This window comes from Parus major, chromosome 7 (genome assembly GCF_001522545.3).
Source record: "Parus major isolate Abel chromosome 7, Parus_major1.1, whole genome shotgun sequence".
NCBI classification, from domain to species: Eukaryota; Metazoa; Chordata; class Aves; order Passeriformes; family Paridae; genus Parus; species Parus major.
Genome location: NC_031776.1, coordinates 35,424,854 through 35,442,420, shown reverse-complemented (window position 1 = coordinate 35,442,420; position 17,567 = coordinate 35,424,854). Strand labels below are relative to the sequence as shown.

Here is a 17,567-nt window from a genome sequence, read left to right as displayed (position 1 = left end):
AACATCCTGGGATGAGAGGCAACTTGATTTGGGAGAAAAGACTGAAGGACTTTCTTCTAAAAATTCAACTTTTAAGAAACACAAAGGAAAACTTTTGTAAAATATTGCTGAAATTATTCCTCAATTCTTTTTAATAATGATCCACTGTGGATCTATTACTTAATTCTCTGCCTTCCCAAATAATAAATGTTTAGGGCCAATAAAACCCAGTAGAGTATTTAAAAAACTGCAACACCATTGCTTAAGAGAGTCATGACCTCTATTCAGTCAGCATCTAACAAACCCCAAGTCCTGCTGTTACTGCTCGTGGGTTCTTTCTGGACCATCTGTTATCAACAAAATAACTGGAAATTTAGAATATTCTTAGAGCTGCCATTGAGCTTATTAATAAACTGCCAAAATACTTCCATGATCTGGTAAACTGCAGACACAAAGTGCTGACTTTCCAACTCTAAAGACTTTGGAAAAGTCAACGAGAGAATTTTGCATCCTGGTTGCAATAATTATATTTGCACTGTTTGGCAATAACAAGGCACTACAGAATCTATTATTAATGGACTAAAAAAAGAAGAAATTAAATACCTGAGCTCTTTTAAGAAGGTAAAATACATTAGTCTGCAAATAAGACAATGTACTCATGTGGAATCTGGTCCCTAAATACAAACAGCATCTAAAAATAAGATAATTGTTCACATTCACTCATCTCAAGCTGTGTTACAGAGAGGCAAAAGAGTTTACAATGACAAATCAATTTCAAAAATTCCCAGGAAAACTCACCTGTCATAACAATTGATGTCATCCAGCCAGCAGCCTTGCTTCACAATTTCAATTGATCCAGAAATATTCTTCCATGTAGCAAAGCAGTGTCGCCTTTTATCTTTATCACCATAGCAGGGCTCGATCCCACTGCGATTGGTTTTATCCTTTTCCCAGTTAGCGTTGTAGTAGATGCACTCCTGTGTTTCTGATCTGCCCAGGATGGCACCTGGGAGGGAAGGGAAGCACAATTAAATGGAATTCTGCAGGATCAGGCATATGAATAAATGCAGGCTGTATAAAAATATCATTTAATGCTTGTACCAATGTGCCCTCTCTCCCCTCTTTTTAATAAAGAGAGAAAACACGTAAAGTTCAGCAGCATTCCAAGTGTTGAAACATAAAACAAAGATCTTCTGTGAAGTCAAACAGTGACTTGCATAACTTAGCAAGATTTGCAGAAATGAAGAACAAGTCATGGCAATACTTCTCCATGAATAGGAATAGCAGAGAAAATTTAGAATGCTGAGCAGTGAAGATTTAATTAAAATATTGGCCAAACCAGGAGATTTAGCCAGGAAAATTCACCAAAAGGCATTTGTGCTTCTTATCTTGTTACAGGAGCCAAAAGAGCAGGGAATTCATCTTAGAAACCCCCCAAAAAAGACAAGAAGTGTTTAGGGGCAAGAGTGTTACAGAATCCCAGAATGGTGTGGGTTGGAAAGGACCTTGAAGACCATTTAGTGACCATCCAGGAAACCTTTCTGGAATTCTGGTGGAGATAACTTCAGAGTTAATGGGATATAAAGCACCAGCCTGGCTCCTGCAAAGGTGAAGGGTTGTTGGGAAGCAAGACTGTTAACAAAAGACAGGAAGGGAGTAAGAACTGCCTTTTATTTCTGTTTTTTCTCTTGTCAGACACTGCCCAGAGAGTGCCATTAATCTCCATGGAAGTTCTACCATTTAACATGTATTAAAACCATGGGAAAACAGAGAGAGAGAGATGGAAGAGCTGGAGAATCAGAGGAAGGGTCAGAAGGATGCCAAAGTGCTTTGCCTGTATTTATCTACACATTTTGTATTTTTAAGACATTACATTGCACAGCACACTGAAGACCAGACTGGAGTGAAAAGATTTCCCACAGCAGGTTTTTTTACGTATTTATTTGCATCACTCCCTACCTCCTTCATCCCCATTTATCCACAATAACTGTGACCCAGCAGCCATTCCCACACATTCCTGAGGAGAATAAGGATTATTCCCACCTGAGCCCTGCTGCAGCCCTGGAAGAGCAGCACAGGAGGCCAGAGCTGAGGCAGCACTGCCCATCCTGAGCATCCCACCCTGCCTGTGATGCACTCCCAAAATAGGCAGGAGCTGGTGGATCAATGGGAGAGGGGCAGGAGCCAGCTGGGAGCGCAGCGAGGGGCAGCCTGGGAACCATTATATTCCTTGTGCTGCCACGGCCTGACCTTTACAACTCTCAGCTATGGCAAGAAACAGATGAGGCAACAGATTGAACGATTTGGTTCTGTCAGTGCAATAAAGCAGAAGTCCTGGATTTCTCTCACACGTGCCATTGCTTGTCTCCCGCTGCCAAGCCCAGCTTTGAAGGACCACAGACAAGCTGAATTTTATAAAATTCAGGGATTGCAGTAAAACTAACTTTGCATAAATATTCTCCTTATTCCAGTCCTTATAGTCAGGTTTTCTTATCCATCTATTTTTTTAATCCATTAATGCTCCAATCAGTGACTGGCAGCAGTTGCTGTTGGTTTAATGACCTTGGATCTGGCTGGGGCTCCTCACCTGAACAGGCACCTGCAATAGATCTGGCCAGACTAACCCAGGCTTGGACAGAGCAGGACAATCCTGGATTAATCCTTCAAAGCAGAAAAGCAGGAACATGGTGGAAGAAAGGCAAGAGGAGAAGGGGAACCACACAAAGAAAACCCTGAGCCCATCTGCTTCCAACCAGCTCTGCCACGCCCTCCACGGGGATGGAGCTCCCAGGGGAGAAGGGCAGCTGCCATTTACAATAAAGTGAATTTATTAGGCAGGGCAGGTCTCTAATGGAACTCCTGTACCCATTCTGAGTGCACATGGAATTGCCAGAAACCAATTCCTGAATCTCAAAATGCAAAATGCTGCTGCTGAAAGAAGCCATGAGCTGAACTCCAGCCTTGTCCTATGGATGGAACACGAGGCCTGAAAGCTTGGGGGGAAACACCTTGGGAAAGCAAAGGGCATTAAATACAGAATGGATTTTAGTCTGGGCACATTCAGCCAGATCCCATTGGATATCTCAGTATTCCCATTCCAGTGCTGCTGTATCCCTCACACTCGTGTCCATCCATGACAGCTGCACCAATGAAACAAAACCAACATTTGAACTTCTGAACCACTCTTAATACAGGGAACAGCTGAATTGGCAGCAATTCCATTACAGAGTACATGTGCAGCCTGGAAAACCTCAGCTCAGGAGGGGCTGGAAGCACTGGCTGCCATTTTTCAATCAGAAAAAGGCTAAATGACTGCAAATAATCTACCAGTTTTTTAATTAAGAAGGGCCAAAGAGTGCACAGCTCCTAAGGACTAACACAGCCTTAATTGAGGAAGGGATCACTGGGAAAAGGTGCTGGATGGAATAGGAATTGTCTCTTACAGGTATCACTACAAAAAAAAAAGAAACTCCTGGGAGTTTATCCAACTTTATCCACTAAAAACTGAGCAACACAAGCCCATGGGTCTGTAATGCAGGAATGGTTTCCTGGTACTTTATCTGAAATGTGATAATGATCATCTCCCTCCTTTTCCAGGGAAGACTTCAACACTTCCCACGTCCTACCCTCATTCCCAAATCCTGCTTTTGCTGCGTGATTAGTTGGTGACACCATGTAAAGACACAAAGGGCAAAGGGAACTGAATCTGTGATCTCTCACTGCTTCATGAAATGTAACAACATTTTCAAGCTCAAGTCATGAAAATGGATGAAAAGCCTACAAAGATTAGTTTGATGGTGCCAAGGACACTTTTTTTTTTGCTATTCCCTGGAAAACTTGCAATTTATAAAAGGACTAAAGGGTGAGGTTCAGTCTGGCAGATACCTCTGCCTGTAACAGAAAGGTTACTTAAATTGGGTTATATTGGAGATGAATTTGAACTCTTTAAGTACTGAATTATTAGAATAAACCAGCAGAGCACAGAAGCACCACAGGGACTGAGTAACTTATAGATTGGCCCATTCACCAAAATACCAGAATTGTAACACACTGTTCTAGAGGAGCAGAAAAGAAGAGAAAAAGCAATATAAATAGAAATAACACCTTGGGAAAAAAACCTTCAGCTGCTGCACAGGTAGCTTTTTCAAGTACTTGCCCATATGTGTTATTCTATTTGTTTCCACAGTGATCTCAAACACTTTCTAGCCCTACAAATATATCTAAGAACAGACTACAAATATAGACTAAAAAAGCCCAGCTTTGATGTTCCTGCAAGCAGGAAGCAGGATTTTATCATTCTCTATTTTTTCAGATAACACCCAGGGGAAAGTTTCTCAAAGGAAGAAGAAAGAAGTTATTTCCAACCTAATAAAGCAAACTCAGTTCCAAGAGAAAGGATTCTGTCCTCCTTTTACATGCCACGATGTCCCCAAACTTATTTTGTTGATTTTTTAGACTAATATTAGTCCTATTATCACTGTTCTCAATGCTCCCAGGTCAAACAAGGACTGTACTTCAGATGAGCTGAGCCAAAGTACATTCATTAAATCCAAACACAGCAGCAATTAACTCAGGCAAGGCAAGAACTGCAAAAAAGAAAACAAGGCAGTGAAATAACAAATCACCTGCACTGCTGCCACCCTGTGAATATTCAAAATTTTGAGATTAACCTGATGGTCCAGACAGCTGCTTTCTTTTTCTAAACTAGTCTTTAAAAATAAATGAGTTTGCAACTTGAATGGGGTAGACTTGGTAAAGCTTTAGTGTAGTTTTGTATAGCAAGAGCTGCATTTTTCTCCAGGATTATGGTGGGGGGGGACAACAGAAAATCTGTATTTGCTAAGATATCTCATCATATACTTGGAAAATATTTCAATTTTTTTGCAGTTCACACCTTTTCAAAATGGAAAATTTGTAGGGATGAGCCTGCCGTGGAAGTATGAAATTCTGTAGCTGAGATAACACTTCTGAAAAAGGAGAAGAATCCAGCACTGGAAAACTGAAGGATGATCAGCCCAAAGGCACTACAGCAGAATGGAAACTATGGAGGATGATGTCACCCAAAAACAGGGAATAGAATTGAGAGTGAAGAGGGAGAAGGTGAGAGGAATAGTATCTGTATTGTTAAAAAACCCCTTACAGCCTCTGGTTTGCTTGGTGGACAGTAACAAAAAAAAAAACAACTTTTTTTTTTTTACTCTGAGTCTTCTGGACTTACAATATGGAAAATAAATCAGCTGCTCTAACCACTTGATGATGCAATTTTACATATATAGATATATCTTAGTTTTATTTGCATGGTGCTCTTCCTGAAGGAAAAAAACCCTGGAATTACTTTTCCAATGTGTTCCTTCAGTCCCTCCCAGCAGTTTGTGCCATTGATAGAAGAAGTTAATAATGCTGTAATGGGATTTTGTAGAGAACTTCTATTTTCTGCCTTGTATTTCCAAATACCTTATTTAAGCCTGGATTTTGGGAAGTGGGAAAACCCCCAGATCTCTGGTGCCCAAGTTTTCCAGAATCCTTTCAGAGCAGAGCACGTGGCAGAAAATGGAGAAAAAGGGTCAGTGGCCATTTCTGTTCTTTAGGCAGAAATTAAAGTGCCACTAAGAGCTGGTTAAGATAAAGATTGTCATCTTTTGGGAATCTCCAGAGACTTGGAGTTAAGTGTTATTTTTCACACTCCCTGACTTCAAGGGAACACAGTAAAACACAGGCTGATGTTTTCAAGTTCAAACATGCCACTGCTGTCACTGCGAGGTGTGAGCAGCACACAGCACAAACACCTCTCAACCACTGCCTGATGATTTCTGGAAGGGAAAAAAGCTCAAAAGATCCTAGAAATTGTTTGGTTTGAGGCACAGCCTCAGGGCTGCACTCACCTCAGGTGCTGGGGGCTTTTAGTCATTGCTGGTCAACTGTCCCCTTTCTGGCACGATCACCAGACTGTTAAAATATTCCAATATCACTAACACCGAGCTCAAAACTGCAAAGCTGAAATTCTACAAGATTCAGATGTTGGAAAAAATAGAATAGGGCCAACCAGGTACTAATGTTAGCAAAATGCAGCTCCCAGTTTGGATTATCCTCCTCTCCCCAGTGCAAAACCCCAAAGAATGATAATAATAATGAGAAACCTCAATTAAGTTTTTGACATTAAAACATGCAAACTGAGGTTCTGCTGCACTCTGATTATCCAGGAGGAATCACCTACTCCTGCCTCTGGATTAAACTCAGGGAAGCAGCTGCCCAGGAAGGAGCCAGGGATTCTTTCCCATTGCACATGGGAGTGACACCATTTCCACAAAAAGTCTTGGAGTGCTGTTATTAAACTAAACAAGAGCCCCTTCAGCATTAAAGGCACCAATAAGCACCTAAATAAACCACCTGAGGACACACAGACTGCATCAGGAATTATGAATCCTTCTCAGGGATGAGTCTCATGCTGGTGGTGGCAACCAGCAGCGTTTCTATTTTGGGATCTGCCAGGGAGTTTCCCAGGAATGATCTCAGATACCTGTCAGAGTTGTTCCTCTGATCTGAGAATCCCAAAGCAGCTCACCAGATATGTGGAGCTCCTCTCAGTAACACCCAGCTGTGAATCCCAATGGATTTTGGATCAAAATGATCCTTTGTGGGGTTGGTGTTTGTGGAGGTTCTTCTCTGAGCTACAAAACTTCCTGAGAACTTCCCAGCTGAGAGCTATGAAACATTTAGAATTTTCCTCAGTGGAGGGCTGAAATTCCTGCAGTCTCAATGGAGATGGGAAATTTGAACATATTAATCACTTCATTAAACAGCATTGGGAAAACTTCATTTTAGCTGTCAATTTTAGATATCTTCAAATGTCCTTCTCTGGTTAGGCTGTAAGAGAAGATCAGGAAATGACATTTTCTCCAAGCCTCCTCATGTACTGTTTGTTCCACACATCTTCCAGGATGCTCTTCAATGTGATCAGTGTCAATATTTCACCTGGATTTATAAAGACAAGTAAGGAGTCTCCTCTTCACAGACTCCCTCCTGACCCCTCAAAAACACACACAGAAGAGTTAATTCAGGCTAATTACAAGAAATTATTCTACCTTTTGCCTCCCAAATCAGTCAAGCACAATGCAAATGTAACAGTTTGACTGCAAAGCAAACAGAACCACACACCAAGTCAAACAAAAACACAGTCAAGACATCTAAGAGGCAAGCATCCAACTCCACATTTGATGTTTCCTCCACATGATATATCCAACCCCCACTTCTTTTTCTGTCTTACAGGACCTTATGTAACTATTTAAAAGACAACAGGACCAGTGTGATTCTGCCTTCAACTCAGCTCTCCAACAAATCTCTCTGTGGGTGTCGTGTCCCACTCGGTGCTATTGCAAGCAAAAACACCACCCAGTTCTCCTACATGTGCTGATTGAGCTTCTTATTTACATTCCAATTCTTTAGCCATCGCTATACTTCTCTTTTTTTTTCTGTGGTTACAACCAAAACCCCAGCCTAAACATACTTACAACCAGTTTTGTTGTTTGTGTTTGATTTTTTTTTTTTTTCCAATTTTTAAAGCATCAGCTGTATCTTTTTCCTTCAAGCTGGCCCAGCAAAATTCCCAAGGCAGGAGCTGGATGGTCAGTGCACATCCAGACAAGCTCCAGCTGCCCTTGTCCAGATGGCAGCTAAAAGGAGGAGAGACAGGTCCCACATTTGTGTAAACACACACAGGGATTACCTGGGAGCTGCAGGCAAACAGGGTAATGTGCAGAGGAAAAGGCAGAACCCAGCGCTGAAAAATTCAAACCTTTGAATGTTCCTACTCCACCGAGCTGGAAACCTTCCTTACCCCTCCCTCTGCCAACTCTCCAACTTATTTATGGAGAATCATCACACTGAGCTTCAGTCTTGATTCCACACAGCCCATGAGCTGGGCTTTTGTGTTTTCATTTTCATTTCCCCACCTCAACCTCATCCCAACAGGATTTCCCAAGTTCATCCTTCTCACACAATCAGCCAGAACTCCAGTCAGGACTTCAGCCATTCCCAAGGACTTCTCCAGGATGGATATTGGGTTTGTTTGCTAGGAAATGCTCCTGCAGAGGCATTTTGGGATCAGCTGCATCACCAGAGGATGACATTGGCAGACAAGAGCCCAGTTTGAGAAGCATTTTGGGGCTGTAGCACAATCAAAAATCCAACTGAGCTGTGCAGCCTCAAACAGCTGAACTGGCACAAATGAGTGGAAGTAATTCCTTCCTTCAGCTACTAAACTTAAATAAATGTCAGGCTGCAGCATTACACATCTGAGTAAATACCTATCAGCATAAAAATGCTAATATGTTTGTGACTGCTGAACTCTCTTCCTAAAGCAAAACATCTACATAACCTCAAACTTTCCTGGGTCTGTTTAATTCCATTTCTTCTGTCCAGTCCTGTTGAGATCAAATTCCAAACCTTGTCTACACTAAAAGAGTTTTAAAATTTGTGTCTTCATGCTCTGAAATCAGTGTTGATTATATTTAAAAATCCAGCACAACTGCCTCTTTACCTCCAGCTAAAGTGGCTGTCACTTGAAATGGATTTTCTCTTTGTCCCCTCTCGGGCTGCCTCATTTTGCTCCCCGTGCCAGACTGTAATCTGAAGATTAAGTGAAAAATCCCATTTCTAGAGCTTGAAACAACCGTGTTTACAGACAGAGCCACTGTTGACATGGCCAAAGTCAGCTCTGCCAGGCCCCAGCTCCAGAGACAACACCAGGGCTCAGCTGCATCTCAGCCCTGCCAGCCACAGCGCTCAGGAGCAGATCCTGGGACCTCAGAGGGAGGGGAGGGAAGAGGAAAAAGAATTTTTTTGCCTCAAGTTTCTTATTCTAGACTTGTTTTTAATGGGTTAAGGGAAATCCAGAGTCCAACTACCTTACAGAGTCTTCATTAAGGAAATGTTTTCACTTGTAATTTAAATACTCGTAATTTTTAACTCCCATCATCACCTTTCCATGCTCCAAAGCTACTCCAAGTGAGCTTTCCCTCAGGAAATGAGAACTGACAGATTTCACTAAAAATCACTATTAGGAATGTTTTACAGAGAACAAATTTGGATATAAATGACCGGTAAACTATAAAAAACATCATTTATTTACGATTCAGAAGAAGAAAACAGCAATGGAACAAGAAAGTAACTTCCTTGTGCACCTCAATAAAAAACTGGTTTTCTGTTCAATTTTTCTAATCTTTATGGATTCTCATGAAGCTGATTTTGCTATCCACTCGTCCTCTTTTTAGAAATGTTATTAATTGTATCCAGGAAAGCAAGATCGACACCCGAAAGAACAAATCCAAAAAAGAAGCATTTCAAGATCAAAAGGTGGTTATTAAAGTCAGCATGATATATATTAAATGTAACTCTTTTTGTATTTCTTATCAGATCTTTAAGAACAACTGACTGGAAAGAGGAGAAATTTAAAATCACATTTTAAAAAATCTTTTCAGAGCATCACTCTGTAACAGGGACTTTAAAAATAAGCACATTTATTGTCATTAAAACATTAAATGCAGCCACTCCTGTAACAGCTGCTTTAAATAAATCAACATGATCTAACATGAGAATTAAATGAATACAAAAGTAATCAAGGAGAGTGGGGTTTATTTCTCTTACCTGCCCACAAGCACTTACAAATAGTTTATGTTTCCATATTTGGTGTTTTTCTTAAGAAAACACCTTATTAGAAAGAATTGCAGTTCAATTCTAGCAACCTGTAAACGATCTCCCTATCCCTTAAAATAAAAATTTGGAGGATTTAAATACATACATATATATGTAAAACCTACCAATATCAAGTAATTAAGGAAAAAATCCAACTAAGAAAAAAAAGACCAAAATCAAAATATTCTTATTTCTGGTTCTATATGAATAACAACAAATCTGATGTCAATCTACTCCATCTCATTTAACAGCACAAAAATGTATTTTAGAAACTCACGGTTATTGCTGGAATTATCTCTAAGAATTAAAAAATTAAGACATATTTTAAAGGTTTTAGAGGCATCCAAACATGTAAATATTAATAAATCAAATTAAATCTCATTTAGGAACCACTCACACAAGCTTAGGGGAAATGCAAGTCCACAGGAGCTTTGCTGTTTGTTAGGAAAAGTATCCAAAGCCACACTAAAAAAGTGCTACTGGATATTTGAATTTTGGTAAAACACCCCCTGATTCTACAGCCCACACATGACACAGCACAATAATCCTAAACTATTTCAGTTTATAGCCTGCACATCAATGAAAAAACTGCAAGTGTTCAACTGAGCCAGTTTTGCTTCATTTCACTTGGCAAGAAAAGCCTAAAAAACCCATTTGTTACAAAAACGTTGTACCAAAACTGCAGTGTTAACTTTTTAATGTGCTGATTTGGAATATTAAGATAATTTACAGGAATTTTGTTAAGAACTGACTCTCAGGAGGCCCTGCACAGATCCCAACCACACCAGGATCTATATTTAGAACAGCAACTCCAGTTCAACCAGTCCATCAGTTCTCTACTGGGTGATGCTTTTGAAACAGGGGCAATCCAGATCTGCTGGCTGAGACTTGCATTAAAATATTTCCTTTTAATTCATTTTCCCCCTGATGCTGCATCAACATTCAGGCAAGATTACAGATCTCCAGAATGATAACCATGTTGTAACATAAAATCTATTTTTCTTTAGTTCTGTAGCAAAAAATAGTATTTTTAAAAAAATCACACATCACTACCAAGTCACAACAAAGACAGAACAGTTTTAGTATTTCATAAAGATCAGGGAAAAAAAATAGGTAATGACCAAATACAGAGCAATGCACAACTCACTGCCTCCTACAATGGATTTTCAAGTGGTTTTTGACAGTTAAATACTATTTAACTTCTTGTTTGGTTATTTCTCCATCATTTTGTGTACTGGATGAGCTCATGGAGCCTTGTTCCCAAACTTGGATTTAAGACACCACTGTGGTCTAGAAGCTACAAACATTTTCTAAACTGTAACCAATGGACTGGAATAAAGCACTCGGTGGAGGCACCAACAAAAATTGAAATAGAAAACAAACCCCATCAATTTTAATATTTAATAGAACTACCCAAAATGTTTTAGTATTAAAAGATTTACCTTCATTTCAAACTTCCCCATAAAATACATCGAGTTCTCAAATTGGCCCTAAACAATCTTAAGGAATAAATAAGGGAATAAACGGAAAATCTGAATATTTCAGATCTTGGGGAAATCACTTCTGTTGTACTTGGTGCACACAAATGAGGAGCTGCTCATCTGCCTAAGCAGGCACAGATTTAACACCTAAACAGAGATTTGAGAAACTCATGTCCTTCAGCTCTTCTGCTGCCATACAGAATTGAAAAATGTACCCTGATAAAATGTGCTTTATTTGGGTACTTTGACCCTTTTCCAGAGCCTGAAGCAATCCAGCTTCAGCTCCCAGAGTTGGAAGGGTGGAAATTGGAAAGAAAAATCTTGTTGGAGCAGAAAGCAATGGATGTTAGCAGATCATCGGTATCAGAGCTGCCACAAATACAGGATCAAAGCATCCTCCACCTTCCCTCAGATCTGCATCCAACAGCACGGGAAAAACCCACTCAGGGCTCACCTGCTTCACTCCCGGGGAGTTTAACATTTGCAATCGCCTTTGCTGCATCTGAAATAACCCAAACGACTTTTAAAGTCCTTCAAGATACAAAATACCCATTTTTGCCACTTGCTGAATGTATCCAAGTGTAAGTTTTCCAGCAGTTTGAGATGATACTGAGTCTCTTTCTCTACAAATAAATACAGATGCAAAAAAAACCCCAAAAAACAACAAAACCAGTTAAGAGACTTTCTGGCATTCGAGAAAGGAAGATGATAAATGTAATACAACCAGTTTTAATCAAGATCAAAGCTGTAGGAGAATGCAGACAGACAGTCTAGACTGCTTTACTTTGAAAGCCTAAGCATATAAAGCAACATCTGCAAAGAACATTAATCACATTTAGTCCACAATCTTATCACCTCCCAAGCAAGCAGAAACAACTTTTACTTAAAAGTCATATGCTTCTATATGACAAGCATTTTTAATTATCTTTATATTAGATATTTATCACTGATTACAAAGCTGTTCTGTTCACTTTGAAATAAGCTGATGTAATTTGAAATACACTTGCAGAGATCCCTGGACAAAGAATGGAATAAAGTATTGGTAAGGAAGCCTGGTGAACAGCAACAATTATTTTACACCGCTGGTATAGAGTGGGAATTCTCAAAATATTGAATTAAATTCTGATTTGCTCCTCTGCATTCCAGACCATAACTCAGCAGGCAGCAATAAAGTGAAAGATTTTCTGTACAGTTTTCTTTAGCTTTGGGAAATGACTTGAGAATATAAATAATCAACTTCATTTCAATTTTCTTTCTATACAAAAAAAAAATTATCTCGCTCCTACATTTTAGAGGGAAGTTAAAAATTGGAGAGATGGTGCATATCTACATATAGAATATCTATGTGATAATACATATCTTTCGATACAAAAGCCATTTATTCCTTGTTTACCTTGGTTTATTTTGTTTATATTCTGGTCCATTCTCCCTTATGATTTGCCTACTCACTAGCAATCATTTTATTTATTTTATTAAAAGTGTCTTGCATTAAAGTTTTCCTTTCTGCCATGGTTTTTGTACAATCTACCCTTCAACAAGAGCCTGGCAGAGACAAACCCACAAAAAAATCTATCATCTTACAACCCTGAGGCAACAGCTGTGAAAATTTACAACATTATAAACCCACAGAGGCAAAGAACAAAACTGGGAATTTCTGCACTAAACTCAGCTTCTCCAGCAGCCCCACATCCCACAGGAGAGCTCGTGAAACGCAGCAGCAAATCCAAAATTTATGAGTCTTATTCAAAAATCTCAGTGTTAAACTCTCGGTTCAGAACAGAGTGTGCAGCCTCCCCTGCATCAGGATTTACTGAAAATATGGATTTTTAGGATTTCTACTGATACCTTTCAGTTGGAGATCCCCTCTCTTTGCAGGCACTGCCGGCCATCCTGCTGCTCCTGACTCCACACGGACTGAGATTCCTCAGTCCTTCCATAAATTTATAGACAAAAAGATGATTCCTGAATGCCTTTTTTTCTCAAATCCTCCCCAATCTGTCGACTTTGCTGTTCCAACTCTCAGCTGCAGAGCAGAGGTTTTCCAGCAGCAAAGCCTCAGTAACTCATCCCACACTTAACAGTGGGGATTTCACTGTATTTCTGTGGAAATGCACCTGGTTTATTCTCCCTGCACAGGCAGCAGCATCCTCCTCAAGCTCTGCAGCGTTCCTGGAGTGCTGGAGTTCATCTGCCTGAGCTATTTAAAGAATTTCCTATCTTTAGGCCTACTGACAACACTTTTTTTATTTTTTAATGTAACTTTAACCTCCCACAAAAAGCAGTTTAACAAAGGGAGACTCTGCACACCTTCTGAGACTCCTACACCTGTGGAAATCGGAATGCTTGGAGAAATACCCTCATATACTATGATTTAAGTTCATTTCTTGGTGTTATTCTGTTATTTAACTGGGTAACTCATAGAGCCACACCAAGGCAATCTATTTTCTGGCCAGTTTTTAATTTGCTTATCTGATCAAGTCCACTGCAATTCTTTTAAGTTAAAACAAATTACAAGTATTTAGGTAGAGCAGGAAAATTCAAGTGCTGTGGGATAATGCAAAGGCTTTTTCAGAGCTTGGCTATTTATCTTCAAAACCCTGGGATTAGCTTGGGGTGCAAAATTTTAATGAGGTAAATTTGATAGAATAACTAAAACTAGACAGTTGCTTTTTAAATAGCAAATAAAATTTAGTTTCAGTCCTAACTCCAGCTACATGAACTTCAATTTTTATTATCTCATCTCATGGAATGAATCACGTGGCTTAAGAGAAATAACACTGTGGCTATTTAAAGATAAGGCAGGTTCTGACAGTTCTCACTGAACTTTCAGTGGAAACCAGAATTCCAAAGTCCATGGATGAATCAGGAACTCTTGTGTATGTGACACAAGAAAACAACACCACAAACAAAAGCTTTAGGGCAAAAGCACTGCACTTGCTGCTACAATATAATTTGTCTTCTAAATTTAGATAACAATTAAGAAAATGTTATCTAGTGACCTGAAATCTGGAAGGCACTTTAGGATATGATTTTGACCTTCTTGTTCTTATTCAGGAACACATTTAAAGCCAGGATATGAATGCTGTTACTCCATTTAAAAGCCTCTTGACACTTTGACAAAGTAACAGCCTTAAATTTGATGATTAAAACTCCAAGTTCCACAGCAATAAAAGGCTCAAGAGGGTTCCCTGAACACGTTTTCCACAGGTACTCCCCGTGCCCAGAGGCAATGGGGTGATTCTCTCCTGCCTCACAAAGATAAGAGGACAAAGATGACTGTGGATATATTGCATTAGTTTATTTGGGAGAGACCTGCCAGACAGGTGATCTGCTAACAAGTCTCCAAAAACACTCCAAGGAAATTACCAGAACATCAGTGAGAAAGGAAAATGACAATTTTTAAGCTATGCTGCATGAAAGATTACAAAAAAGACATTTAAGCTACAATTCTGTCTATTAATGCCATTCTCTGATAAGCACGAATTCCCCAGAAATGAAATGGCTGCTTACAATATGCAGGATTTCCTAGAAATAGCATTCCACCCACTGCACAGAGAGGCAGGTGAGTAAGAGGCAAAGAAGGATCTCTTCATGCAATCTACCACGGGCTAGCACTTATTAAATATGATGAATTTTGGATTTCACAGCATTTTGAGAAATCAAACCAGCCTGGAGTACCCCGTGTTAAGCAATGCTTGAGAAAGCAGCTATTCAAGGAGTCCTTTTGCCAGCACACAGCAAAAAGATGAAGAAACTTTTCAGGTCAGAGTGTGGGAGCTAAAAATTCAGAATTTTAACTTTAAAGTGATGTAGGGAAATAAAAAAATCCGTACTTGAGTACAGGAGTACAAATCACATAAACTGATTTTGATCTGTTTTGCTCAAGCAGCACTGCTGATAAGGAAGCAGCAGAAGCAGAGGACTCAAGACATCAAAGCAACTGAGAAGAGCCCAGGACACCGGGTTTGGATTAGCCCATATCACTGCAATGTCTCACTGTGCCTAAAGTCACCCAGAGGAGCCAGCTGAGAGCCAGCATCACGTTCCACTGAATCTGCTGACGGGGATGTTTCAGGCTCGCTGAGTGTGAAGAGAACTGAGCCATGAACCCAGCCTGGGATCGATCACACAAACTCAGAGGGACAGATTCACTCCCTGACCCCACTGCTCACCCCCTGCCCTGCAGGATGCTCCCCGAGGACAATGCCAAGGGAAGGAGCACGGAATCACAAGCACAGCTACAATTTAACTCCACAAAAACAGACGGTCACCGGGGCTGAGTGAACTTTGCTCACAAGAGCGATTCCACCCCCTCCCTTGTGCCACACCGGGTCCAGCCCGAGGAAAACCGGGCCCAGGGAGGGGAAGGACCGCTCCCTTCCAGCAGAAACCCGGAGTCACGGGGATCAGGGAAGCTCCAGGGCAAGGGACACTGCTTTAATGTTGGCTCTGGAAAGCTCCTCAGTGCAAACTCTGAGGCTACAATCGGTGTCCAGTTTGGAAGAGATGAGGAAACAAATTGTGTCGTGAAGCACAAACAGAAGGTTGGCCTAATTTTAATCTGAATTCTCCTTTTGAGGAGGATTTCAAAAGCATCAGGGACGGTGAACTGTAGGGTGAACTACAGGCTTTTAGCAGCACCATTCAGCAATCAGGAATTATTTGATCTCTAAGTTCCATCCAGACCAAATTTAATCACCTCTGAACAAACTATTCCTCCCTGAATTTGTCCATCTGTGAGATCATTTTTTATTTCCACATGTTCTGAAACACTGAGTTCTACAGTTTAATTACCCATCATTAGCAGATGTACTTTTTCTGTTTAAAGTACCTTCATCAATCATTTGGGTGGATTTGATGTGAAGCAGCTGGCCAGCAGGCTGAGCAGGAAGACAAGTTAGCAAGGTACTCAGCCCCAAAAGTATCCTGAAATGCATTTCCGTGGTTATCACACAAAGGTAGGATGTTGGCATGGATTGGGATGGAGAAATTACAGGTACTTAGCTGTATCTGGGTTATCCACTTCCAATTCCCAACCTGATTTAAGCCAGAATGATGCTTAAAAGGAAATCCTTCAAGTTTGATGCTGGGAATTTTTAGAACAGAAAATAACTCAGCAGATTTCAAGTTGTTTATATTTAGTTAAGTTATATATGTGCTCATATGGAACCTTTATTCTTAGCTGTTGAGGATAAAGAGATATCAACACCCAAAAGAATGCATTACATTAGTAGCAAAATAAAGACTTCTCAGGTATTAAGGGACAGAATAATTATATATTTTTACAGCTTTTATTTCCTTAATGTAGGAAGCATCAGTGTCACTGATTGCTGACTTTATCCAGAGAAATTCCAGAGTTGTATATCTGGAGTCTCTTACCCAGAGTAGTCATAAACACAAGTTTAAGGGCTTCTACTGCCAGATGTTGTGTTTGATGGAGAAGTGCTTGTGCTCACACAGAAACAGGTGTTCCTCTTGTCACAGCTGAGGAATTCACTCAGCAATAAATCCTCCTGGCAGGCCAGAAGAACACCAAAGCTTTACAAATGCAGAAAAATTTATGGGAGAATTCTCATGTCTTGCCTGCTCCAGGTGTTTATCCTGTGGTAGTCAATGAGTGTTTGAACGTGAACACAAACAGTTCTATCAGTACGATCAATAAGGAGAATAAAAACTGTCTGTTTTTTCATTTGGATTTTTTTGTTGTTTGGTTGGCTGGCTTTTGTCATCTGTTTTTCTTTTCCCCAAGACAATGATTACCTCCAGACAGCCAACACAGCAACAGATATTTAGTAAATCACTGGCCAAACAGCGACAATGACTCAACTTTCAGTGCAGCACCCTTAGGAGTGGTTTATTCTGTCCTATCAGGAACAAGTCTGGTGTTCTGGAGCCCACCTGAGGAACCCCAGGCTTTCCTTCCTCAAAAACCCAACTGAGCCAGAGCCTGACATCTCCCTCCACCCTGCACACAGTCAGCAGTACGTCCCACAGCACAGGTGGATGGAACATTCCAGCTGCCTTAGTTTCTCCTCTTATGATGTTTATTTAACCACAGCATTATTTATGCACAGATACCAAGGTTAGTAATGCCCTAAACTCTGGTATCCCACTTCCCTGTACAGTCACAGGAGAAATCCAGGACTCCTGACCATAGTGTGGAGTTGCCTTGAGCACCTCAGAGGGGAACACAGAGCACACACATGAACACACAGAGCCCACAGCTGTCACATTTCCAGCCTCGATGCCTCCATCCAGGCACCCCTTCCCGGGACTGAGGACTCTGCTTATGTTACTGAGAACATTTTAATGTTATATGTGCTCTCCAGCAAAAGGCACTTACTGGAAATGTCATAGAAAAGCTTTAACATTATACTCCCAGGATATTGATCCCAAGAATGATCAGCCTTGCTGGAG

General features: G+C 40.4%; 1 protein-coding gene across 2 annotated transcripts in view; it reads right to left on the bottom strand.

Annotated features, from left to right (window-relative positions):
• ACVR2A (activin A receptor type 2A) overlaps window positions 1–17,567 on the bottom strand; it is a 48,297-nt gene that overhangs the window by 17,145 nt on the left and 13,585 nt on the right. For both annotated transcript variants that reach the window (XM_015634966.3, XM_015634967.3), the window contains exon 2: window positions 778–985. In XM_015634966.3, the coding sequence (XP_015490452.1) occupies window positions 778–985 (208 nt within the window). The remainder of the gene's footprint in view (window positions 1–777; window positions 986–17,567) is intronic.